Source organism: Olea europaea, unplaced genomic scaffold, assembly GCF_002742605.1.
Source record: "Olea europaea var. sylvestris unplaced genomic scaffold, O_europaea_v1 scaffold1280, whole genome shotgun sequence".
In the NCBI taxonomy this organism is placed as follows: Eukaryota; Viridiplantae; Streptophyta; class Magnoliopsida; order Lamiales; family Oleaceae; genus Olea; species Olea europaea.
The window spans coordinates 14,989-26,953 of NW_019230256.1; the positions used below are offsets into that span (position 1 = coordinate 14,989).

Below are 11,965 nucleotides of genomic sequence, written 5' to 3' on the forward strand. Positions count from 1 at the left end.
AGGTTGACTTACTCGAGAGGAACTACGAACATTGAGATACAGAAGTACATATATTAATTAACAAGATCAACACAAAAAGTAGTATCATTGACATACATAATGTTAGTGGAGGTTTAACTATTCGAAAATTTATTTTATTATTATATTCATTTATTCACATCAAGTGGGATTCACTTGAAATCAAATAAAATTTTAAATGATTCCACGTTGATATCATTGGAAAATAAATTCGACTGTACATTCTACTTCGTGTAGTCATCTCTGACTCGATTGTTTGAATTAACTGTTTATCGATTTCAGTTTGATAGATACGTTTCGAAGTATGATGTGAGTATTTTGAAATATATATATATATGTACTATATTGGATTTGAATCAGATTTCGGATCAATGTATATTTGACTGCATCCATTATGTTGTTGCTAGCAAATACCACTATTTTTGGTTTTGGATCTTCCGAATCATTCTCGCAGGAGATCTGGACCTCATTCGCTCCCCTAGCTTTCATCTCTCAGTGTCAATATCGGCCCAGCAGAGTGCTTTAGCATTTGGTGTTCTTCCGATATCTACACGTTTCACCGCTCCATCGGAAATTCCCTCTATCCCTACTGTACATAAAATTTCGATATGACATGCTTGGGATTCGAACCCGGAACTAGTCGGATACACACACGCGCACACACACACACCCCCACCCCATGAGTGCTTCACAATGATATAAAGGACATTTTGTTGGAACATATAATTGAAGAATAAAATTTTATATACAAATATATGCTTGTACATGTTACTGTGTGCCTATATGACAAATTGAATCACGAACCGATTTGTGCGAAGATTCAACCATAAATTCTTATTATTATCTTAAAAATGAAATTGAATTGAAATTTTATGCGCAGGTCTACCTATTGATATTACCAATTATGTGGCCGGGTCATTTTACAGCTTGAGCCAAACGTCAGGGACCAATATACAATATAAACTCTTCGATTTGGAATTCCCGTATGGATATAAGGGTGTTAAATGGGACAAGCCGAATCGCTCGATTCACCTATGTTGAGCTCGGCTAGTTCAACTGAAGTTTAGATCGACTTATCCCACAAGCTTGACCCATAGTGTGACCAGTCAAATCAGCTCACTAGTCGCTAGCAGTCTGTCGATAATTTTCTTTTAATTTTTAACAAAATTACATTTTTATTAAATATGACGAGTTGAAATGCGAACCGATTTGTGCGAGCAGACGAACGACTCGTAAAATTGTCCCACTCCTTGTCCCTACCTTCGTACGGTCATCACCATCCCATATCTCAATGCTATTTATGGGGGAGAGAGTGGTAAAAGGGTAAATTGTAGAAAGAAGCAGGCAGCCAGCGAGTACCAGTTCTGAAGAAGATACGAGGAGAGGGGTCAGATAGAAATATAGATAGATATTTAGAGATCAAAAATATCTTGATAAAGCTTCCACGTTGGCACTCCTTTTAGTATCAATTTTGCACTTTTTCATACCCTTTTATTCATTTATTTATTTTCCTCAATAACACCTCATTCATTTCTTTACCAAGCTCTTTCCCTAAATAATTTCCCCTCTTTCGAATCTAACAATTCGCTCGATTCGATTCTTCAATTTTCAGAAAAAAAATCACTTAATTCATTAATTCCATGGGGGAGGAAGTTACAATTGACGGAGTTGAGGATAGGATGGCGGAGTGGGAGACCGGCTTGCCGACCGTCGACGATCTGACACCGTTGTCGCAGGCTCTGATCCCGCCGGAGCTGGCATCGGCTTTCAAAATCTCGCCGGAGCCTACTCGAACCATGCTCGATGTCAACCGAGCTTCTAAGAACACCATGTCCTCCCTCTGCGGCGGCGTTTCCCAACCTTCCTCCACCTTTAAGCCGTTTTTAAACAATCATAATCATCAAAATGCGTCCTCCGTGCCGGACCACGTTATGGAGGAGCCAGAGGTGGAAGACGCGTACCCAACCCAAGAAGGATCTGACCCGAAGAAATTCAGGAGGATGGAGCCTGAGGAGGTTGACTCTGTTACTCAAACCGCCGCCACCGATAACTGTACGGACGACCAGTCGGCGGCGGCGAAGACTCTGAAGAGGCCGAGGCTTGTTTGGACCCCGCAGCTCCATAAACGTTTCGTGGATGTTGTGGCGCACTTGGGATTGAAGAACGCGGTACCGAAGACGATTATGCAGCTTATGAACGTAGAGGGGCTGACTCGGGAAAACGTGGCAAGTCATTTGCAGAAGTATAGGCTGTATGTCAAGAGGATGCAGGGGTTGTCGAACGAGGGACCGTCAGCATCGGATCATTTGTTCGCTTCAACACCAGTGCCGCCACAGAGCTTTAATGATTCATTCAGTTGTGGCGGGCATGGGAATGTGGATGTGAATGTGAATGGGAGTCGTGGTGGTGGGAACAGTGAGAATCATGTTGGGATGCCTATTCCGATGCCATATCCATCTCTACAGCAACTTATGCCCATGCCAATGATGGTAATGGCAGCACACGGACAAGGACATGGACATGGGCAAGGACATGTAGGAATGCCAGTGGGAAATATGAATTCCGCAGCTGGAAACAATGGTTACGAGGCTCATTCTCGTCATAATCATTATCCGCAACAGTATAATAGTATGATACAGCAACAGAGGGACTGGTCTGGAAATAAGTACAATGGTTACCTGCACCATGCTACTCCAAATGATAAATAAATCTTTTCTGAGTCCACATTGGATAGTGGAAAAATAGGTGAGCAATTTTCATACTGATGAACTTTCTTGTTTACCATAAATGTTTTAACTCTTGCAGTGACTGTTTATGATTTTACTTTGCTGATATTGGATTGGAAATACAGGGACTGATACTGGATTCAATACATTGGAAATGTGACTTGATGAACTACAGCTAGGCCTTTTTGTCAGAATTACTTGTTTCTGATTTGCAGTTCTAGATGAATGTTTTGTTTATCTAATATAATTCTTTTGCAAATGTTTAGAATTACCTCAGAAATACTGTTCTCTTTCAATTGAAAGATATAAACATTATTATTTAGACTTGTCAGCCCAATGGAAGAGCCACAATTAACATAAAATAGCTATGTGGTAATGGAAAGATTCATTCTTTCGTTAGTAGTGGAAAACAAGGAAATGTAATCATCTGTTTTTGTCAAATCCGAAAAATCCTATCAACAGAGCATAAAGGAGAGGAGGAAAGCGCAAAAAAAAAAAAAAAAGAATTAAACCTGACAATTAGAAATAAACGGTTTCTGTTGTTGAGTTATGTAGTGGTTGATGTAATCAAGTTTATGGACGTCTTTACCTGATTCGGTGTATCTTTATATCCTTAAATCTTCAAGAAACCGATTGCCTTATGAAATACTTATCAATGCTTGATTTTTTTGTGGTGTGAACAAATTATCTTATTTTTTCTTCGTTCAGGATGTGCTCTAATTTATTGACAAACACATTACTCTTTCTTTCATGGTATAATTAGGTTTTAGGGTTTGTTTTATTAGCCATGATATGGCTTGTTGAAATTCAATCTTTGTTATCATCTGATCTACTTATGTCTGCATGATATTAAATCCCATTAGATGTTAGATGTTTTAGGATAGGGTTGTAACATTGCGCAGAATAGGACACATAAAAATGAATTTTGATTGTCTATGGCCTCAAAAGTGAGCTTAAACGTTTTTCATGTTCATTGCATAATTACCAAAGTCCATTCCCAGATAGATGATACTTGTATTTGACTAATCTGTTATTGCTCTTTCATCACAGTGGTGCTAATATTTAACCTGCGTATTATTCTATTTTTTGTTGGAAAGTAAGACAAAAGAAAATTCTACATATCAGTTACATCAGTATCAACAACTTACAATTTGGTGTGACTTTTAATTTTCTAGGGCACTGTTTTGTAGACAGCATCAATTTTGCATTTTTTTCAAGTATATAACGGTAGACTCATCAATGTCTGGTCCAAGGTATGATCATCTCCGAAAAGTTTCCTGCATTTACTCAGATGTCACTTCAAGTATGAATACAAATTGTTGTTTACCTTTAGGCTTTGTTTGGATAACAAGCCTATTAATTCATATTGGGTATTTCAATAGCTAATGGCATATCTAGTATTGCATGGTTTATAATTTGTGATATGGTTTTTGTCATTATAGATTAGAAAATCATTATCAGCAATATAAACAGTTGACTAGTTAATTCTTATTCAACCTATGTTCATGAGGCTGATATTAACTAATTTCAAATATTTTTGTAAATCGATCATTTCCTTTAAAGTCTTTAAATCACCCATCATATAAGCATTTTATATGATTATGTTTTCTTTTGTTAGAATGACCAATTATCTTACAATTGATCAAACCACAAATTAACCAGATCTTGAGATGTATACCATTAATGAAATGTCATAACTGAATGGAATTAAATGCCCATGAAGTTGCCTTTAAGTTAAGCATCCAAACATGGTGTAAAGAGTACATGTATTTCTAATCCATATTGCGATCGTCTCAATGGGGCCTTCTGGTAACATGTTCCTCTTCCTTGAATATAGTAGCCGCATTTACTAAATATTTATCCTGGTTCTGGTTATTCTGTTTTACCAATGTTTTTTCATTTGAAATTGTGCTTTCTTTCTGCCTCCTTTAGTTTAAAATTGTGTCGATTCACATGTTAGATCTGTTTTTATCCTATAACATGCACTATGCTTATAAAAGCTGAATATTTATTTCTCTTTATGAGTATACTGTTTTTAATTTTCTTCTCTCCCTTGACACTCATTCCATTATCATAAAATTACTAAGAGCCTATTTGAGCCCCATTTTTCTATTAAGAATGCATTTTGGAATAGTAGATTGAAGGAGAATGTATGGTTACAAAATATGGAAGAGTTTTTCGTTTGCGTGTAATATTATTTTATTGAAGAATATGTGGTTGAGAAGAAGAGAGAAAAAAATGTATTTTGAAAAGAACGAGGATCAAACAAGGGTTAAGACTTTTCAAGAAGCCTCTTGTTTGGTGGGATCATGGACAGGATCCAGATTTCTTGAGATCTGCAAAATACATGTGGTCCAATCGATTGTATTAGAAATATCCACTAAATTTAATAGAGATCAATCAGTTGACGAGTAGAAAATTTTCAATGTCCAAGAGTTCCAAACAACTCATCCATCTTGATGTAAAGCATCTTACTTCACGAGCTTCACAAGTTTTGGGATTTTATCATATGAACTGTGGAAATTTCAGATTCCTTTGGCAGCTTATAAATGTTCCGAGTCTAAAATATAAAACCTTAATGTAACTGAAAGAGCAAAAGTGAGTTAATTATTGGAAAAAGTGGTTGTTTTGAGAAATTAAATATTTTGCTAGTTCGAGATCTCTTTTAGATGCAAATTTGGATATCTTTCTTACGTAACTGTTCTTTCTTCTTATTAAAGAGTAGGACCCATGAACCACAACTCCTAAGAAGCTTGATTTGCTGCTCTGGATCTGTTGGGTGTTCACTGGGACTTAAAAGAAACCATTGAAGACACTTTTGAGGTATTGCAGAAGTACTTTGAGATTGTACCTGAATTGGATGCCTAAAAGACAATCGGTTCACAAGGTATTAAAGTGGAAGTTCTTACTCAAATAAATCCCGCCTGCTTGCTGTCAATTGCTAGTATATATCTAGCCTGTAAGTTTCTTTGTTGATGAAATTATACATTATATAAATTACTCCCCTTGCATATTTTCAAGCTACCCTTCTCTTTTAGCTAGTGTCATTGCTTCTTTGTGCCACTAATTTATTGAGATACGATAAGTTCCCATTGTGATTGCTGAAACTTAGTTATTATTGCTCTTTGTATTATGCATCTCACCCTGATTTATTGAGAACAGGACTTATACAAACATTTTCATGCTAGTTGTCAGTGTTTTGTGTCTTATTCGATTGGTAGTTTTTGCATTTGCTTCTGGTACATTTCGTTTATCCAACAGTAATATCTATTGCATTGTACTACTTAATTGAGCAAGCGACTATGTGCTTTCGATCACTTTAAGAAAATCTAGGTTGGGCACTTGTTCGATCAAGTATAGCAAGACATAACTTCTATTGTTCACGATCCTGAACATGGATTGGCACTTTGCTTTAACAAGGTCGTGATGTTGACTATTTCATCCGTTGAGTGATTTTTCTAAATCGCATGATAGTGTTTTTTTTATTTCAGTTGTGGCACTAGTGCGCTGCAAATGCACTGGTCTGGAAGTATGTATTAGAATGGGCCACTTACCCAAATGACCTGAATTTTGTGGTGGATTTGAAAACTCATACAAAATTGGGTTAAATGGTAAATAGTTAATTTTGTATGTATTTTTTACGCTCAAATATAAATTAACAGTAGTTTCCAAAATTTCAACACTGCCGTATGCCAAGCTCGAGAAATCAAGAAAAATCGAAGGAAAAAAGGGAAATATTTCACAAATAAAGCACAAACAAGATCAAGGGTTGCTTCAACCACCTATTCTTCAAAGTTTTTTTTCCCAATTTTAAAAATAAATAAATAAATAAAATTACAGGTTTATATGTTTTGAAATTTTTGTTCCATTAGTTCTCCGATTCTGTCATTTTAAGATCTTTTAATACTCTTTTTGCATGGAATGTGAAAGAAACAATCATTATTAGCAATTTTGAGGGGAATAAACTTCCGCTTTAATTGTGGGTCATTTATGGTTAGAAAGCTGGAGTCTGGAGATATATCCAGATGTATAATTAATGCAAAGGCCAACGAGATTTAGTTTATAATGTTTGCTTCGAACACGAACTGGATTCTGTTTTGCTATAAAAAAATGATATTCTTTTCCCCCCTTCGGATTGTACCTATCAAGAGCAAATACTAAGATAGAAATATACTGCCTCTCTCTCTCTCTCTCTTTTTGGCTGATGTGCTAAAAAAAAATGAAGACAACTCGATTGAATTTTTCTTTGTGCTCATTGTTTAAGTGCTGTTATGACTAGATGTTTGAAAATAGTGGGGTTTACAATTAAGATTGTAGAAATGGTGGAAGCAGTGGCCTCTAGGTTGGTATGGGGGTGTAAGCGGTTCGATTTTTGACAAATTTTCAAACCAAATTATTTAAACCGGTTTGAGAAAAATTCAAATCTAAACCAAACTATTTTGAACGGTTTGAAAAAAACTCAAACCTAAATTTAACGGTTTGGTTCGGTATTAAACCATCGGTTTTGGCATATACTTTTTTGCTTGTCTACTTTTATGTCATTAATTTATTGAATCCAATATATATTTGTATTTTACTAGCAATAAATCTAAAACAAACAAAGTCTCTGTTTAAACAAAAATTTTGGGACAAAAAAAAAATGAAATTTTGAATAGTTATCCTACAAGTCCAGCCGCCTTTATTGACATATCATTTCATGTGTGGAACTCAATCTCCTCTCCAATGATCAATTTTCTTATTATGATAATATGGAAAATATGGCTCAAACAAAGGGCTAAATATATCTAATATAAATTTAAATATCGACTAAATCAAAGTGAAATCACAACAAACTAAAACATAGTTTTTTTAATTTTTGTTCACCTTTTTTAGGCTAATGACGATACAATAACGCTGCAATACAAGTCTACTAAACTAGATATAAGGCCCAAAAAATATAGTGATGTCTAGTAAGATCTCGTGATCATCATATCTGAAAAAATGATTTTGATTAGAGAAAGAGACCAACCACAATAATAAAGCAATTGTTTATAATATCTAACATAACAATTACTCAAGTTTACATTTGTATGATGTTACAAAACGCATTTAATTTTAGATTCTTACCTTAGTTTGCTCAAAAAAATTATTGATCTGAAACTTTATTTGTAACAAATATTATCACCGAAGGTCTAGAATCTATTTGTCTCCGATTTGGTATAATGAACTTCAATTCAACTTTGAAGAGGTATGAAAAATCTGAAAAATAAATGTGTGGTGTTGGTGGCTCAAGACTGTGTTGGGTGTTGGCTGGAGTTTATCTAAATTCTGGAGAAGAAAATGACTTTTGATAAATTATGTTAGTATTGAGATTATTAGATATAAATTAGGATTATTGGATAATAATAATATATATATATATATTAAAAAATTAGAAATTGACAAAAATATTCACAAATGACAAAACTATTGAATATTATATATTTGGATGAGTTTTCCAAAAAAAAAAAAAAATCAATTTTTTTTATTTTTATATATTTTTTCGCTGGTCCGATTTGGTTTTAAACTGCAATTAAAATTCTCAAACCTAAACCAAACAATTTTGACCGATTTGGTTTGGTTCAAAACCATTTCGTTAACCGGGTCCACGTGACACCAACTCGATGATTTCTAAAATACGGTTTCGATTGGCAATTTTTGCTTACAATCCTAAATTGGGGCGGCTCCTGCTATTCAATTGATACATTCAAGGTGTTTGCAAAAATGAGAATGTGAAAAAGTGATATTTCGTCACTTTTCTCTGAAAAAGTCGCAGATCTCATTAGAGCAATTAACTAGATATATATGTGTGTGATTTTGGAAATTTAAATATACGAATTCAAACATTGTTTTAATCTTGCATTCAATTTATATTTCTTTGAATAAATTCAATTGATTCATTCAAGATATTTGTGAAAATGAAATGTGAAAAAGTCACATTTTATCACTTTTCTCAAAAATTTACAGTATCTCATTAGAGCAATTAACTAGATATATTCATGTGTGTTTTTGAAAATTTAATACACGAATTCAAACCTTGGTTTAATCTTACATTCAATTCATAATTCTTCGAATAAATTCGATTGATGCATCCAATGTGTTAATAATAATGAGAAAAAGTGAAATTCTCTGAAAAAGTTGCAATGTCTCATTGAAACAATTAACTAGATGTGTACGAGTGTATTTTAAAAAAAAATTAAGCTCCCGTTTGACCCCCATTAAATTATATTTTTTCTTTCTCATATTTTCAATCACAGAATCTTTCTTAAAATAATATTACACGTAATTCGAAAATTTATCGTTCTTTCTCAACCACTCATTCTTCAAAAAAATAAAAATAAAAAAAATTAAAAAAATTCCACCATTTTCATCTCAAAAAATGGGGGCCAAATGGGGCTTTAATATACAAATTCAAACATTGTTTTAATCTTGAAATCAATTTATATTTTTTTGAATCAATTCAATTGATACATCTAAAATGTTTGTGAGAATGAGAGAAAAGTGACACTGCCTCATTGTAGCAATTAACTAGATATGTACGCGTGTGTTTTGGAAATTTAAGTTTATGAATTCAAACATTATTTAAATTTTGCATTCAATTCACGTTTCTTTGAATCAATTTAATTGATACATCCATGGTATTTACGAAGATGGGAATGTGAAACTTTTCACTAAAAAAATCATAGCATCTCATTGGAACAATTAACTAGATGTATAAGTGTGTGTTTTGGGAAATTAATTTAGATATATGAATTCAAACCTTTTTAATCTTACATTCAATCCATATTCTTTGAATCATTTCAATTGATGCATTCAATGTGTTTACGAGAATAAGAATATGAAAAGTGAGATTTTGTCATTTTTCTTTGAAAAGTCGCAGCATCTTATCGGCGCAATGTGCATTTTTAAAAATTTAAATATACGAATTCAAATCTTGTTTTAATTTTGCATTCAATTCATATTTCTTCGAATTAATTTAATTGATTTATCCAATGTGATTTGGAAATTTGAATATACGAATTCAAAAATTTGTTTAATCTTGCATTCAATTCATATTTTTTTGAATCAATTCAATTTATGCATACAAGATATTTGCAAGAATAAGAATATAAAAAAGTGACATTCTGTTAGACACTCATTACTTTTCTATTAAAAAAAAAAACACAATGTCTCATTAGAGTAACTAATTAGATGCATATGTGTGTATTTTTTAAAATTTAAATTTACGAATTCAAGTCTTAATTTAATATTGCATTCAATTCATATTTTTGAATCAATTCAATTGATACATCCAAGGTGTTTGCAAGAATGAGAATATGAAAAAGCGAAATTTTGTCACTTTTCTATAAAAAGTCATAGTATCTTATCGGAACAATTAAGTAGATGCATACATGAGTGTTTTAAAAAATTTAAATATACGAATTCAATTCTTGTTTTGATTCTTGCATTCAATTCATATTTCTTTGAATTAATTCAAATGATTTATTCAGTGTGATTTGGAAATTTAAATATGCGAATTCAAATTTTGTTTTAGTCTTGATGTAGAATGTATTGTTTTCCAAATTGCTTAGACTTGATTCATGTTTTCCAAACATTCTTACCCCCCATTTGGCTCCCATTATTTCAATTTATAATTTCTAGAATAGTATTTTTTTTTGGGAGAATTTTTTTTCGATTTACATATAATATTATTTTATAAATGATTATATGATTGAAAATAAGAGAGAATAATTAAATTTGAAATAATAGTGGCTAAACAGGATCTTAACAAACTTTGTATTTGTGCTTTGATTAGTCCATCAAGGCATTGCCACTGGCAAAGCTGACAAGAAGTGAAAATTTCAAAAAAGTGACAAATCATAATGTTACGCCTCATTTTACGAGTCTCGGTACCGAAGTAACCGAAGTGTCATCCCGCCACTCCGAAGTCGGTGAAATCAAATAGATCACTCCGACCTCCCGAAGCTTCTCCAAAGTGATACACCGATTCTGTCACTAATCTGCCGAAGTGTCCCGCCTCTGAGGTCGGGTTCAAGTGGACCCCCGTTAGAAGATTCGCTGCCAATTTAAGATTTGCTCTTCATATAAGGTTTAAATTGATTTGACGTCCCCCATAAAGCTATTTGATGTGACTTATCAACTTTATGTCAATTCAACTCGGGGGAAATAAACTGTCCGCCCACTCTACAAGCGCGGCTGATTGACGCCTATGAGCAGACGCTTCATACCGTCAGATGTATACACGTGTTCCACATCCCACGGTTCATACCACCTATAAATACCCAAAGATTGGCCAGAGGCAAAGGTAATGAAACTCTCAATAGATAGCACTCCATAACAAGTTTATATATTCTCCTCCCCCTTTATTGACTGATTGATTTGTGTAGTCCCTGGACACTGTTCCGACCACCCAAACCTGACTTGACCGTCGGAGTGTATACGGCCGCCACCCCCGTCGGTTCCGGCCGTGTGCGCCTGACAGTTTGTTCATTTCGTAGGGAGGAATACGTGGAGTAGCTACAAGTTGGCCACGTGGAAGAGCCATTTTTAGAGGTCAACAGTTTGGCGCCGTCCGTGGGAAACGTCATTCCCCATTCAAAGTCCTACATTCCCCGTCGGAGAAGCCACCGGAAAATCGACGACTGACCCTGAAAAGGGAGGCATTCTTGAAAAAGAATAAAAGTCGAGTTACAATCCAAGTTCTTACTATCCTTGAAAGAAGAGGGAGGATGAGCTACAGCCGTGGAGACAACCCCATCAGAGAGGCCTCTGAAGAGGAGGTACTTCATAACAATGTTACTCATCAGAGACCGCATCGCCGGCGTCGACGAGGTGAAAGAACAGCCGTACTCACCGAAGGAATGGCCCAGATAGCTGCAGGAATGAGAGACATAACAGCTCAGAATATGGTAATGCGGGAACTTCTCATGCAAGCTCAGGGACACCGGATGCCCCAAGGATCGCATCCGGTACGGGAAATCCCTTTGTCTCATTCTCGAGGCCACACGAGCCGGCACACCGAATGTCCTCTCGAAAGAGAGGATAACACCGAAGCGACATCTTATATGCAGGAGAGCCACCCGTCAGAACCACCCTTGGGGGACAACTTTCCTCAACATAATGACCAGAGGTCAGTAAGCGTCTTCGACCGGATAGGGAACGATCCTAGCAATAGGATCCGCCCTTCAAGAGGGTCGGCCCGG

The 11,965-nt window shown here is 34.9% G+C and overlaps 1 protein-coding gene across 3 annotated transcripts; it reads left to right on the forward strand.

Moving 5' to 3' along the window:
- Positions 1-1,506: 1,506 nt before the first annotated feature.
- LOC111374728 (transcription factor PCL1-like) lies at positions 1,507-5,931 on the forward strand. 3 transcript variants are annotated; one of them, XM_022997457.1, is made up of 2 exons: positions 1,507-2,763; positions 2,870-5,931. In XM_022997457.1, the coding sequence occupies exon 1, from the start codon at positions 1,659-1,661 to the stop codon at positions 2,724-2,726; it is 1,068 nt and encodes a 355-aa protein (XP_022853225.1). In that variant the 5' UTR covers positions 1,507-1,658; the 3' UTR covers positions 2,727-2,763; positions 2,870-5,931. The 3 variants fall into 3 exon arrangements, with proteins under 3 accessions (XP_022853225.1, XP_022853226.1, XP_022853224.1); XM_022997458.1 differs by having other exon boundaries at positions 5,470-5,931; XM_022997456.1 differs by having other exon boundaries at positions 1,509-2,763; positions 5,465-5,931.
- Positions 5,932-11,965: the final 6,034 nt, after the last annotated feature.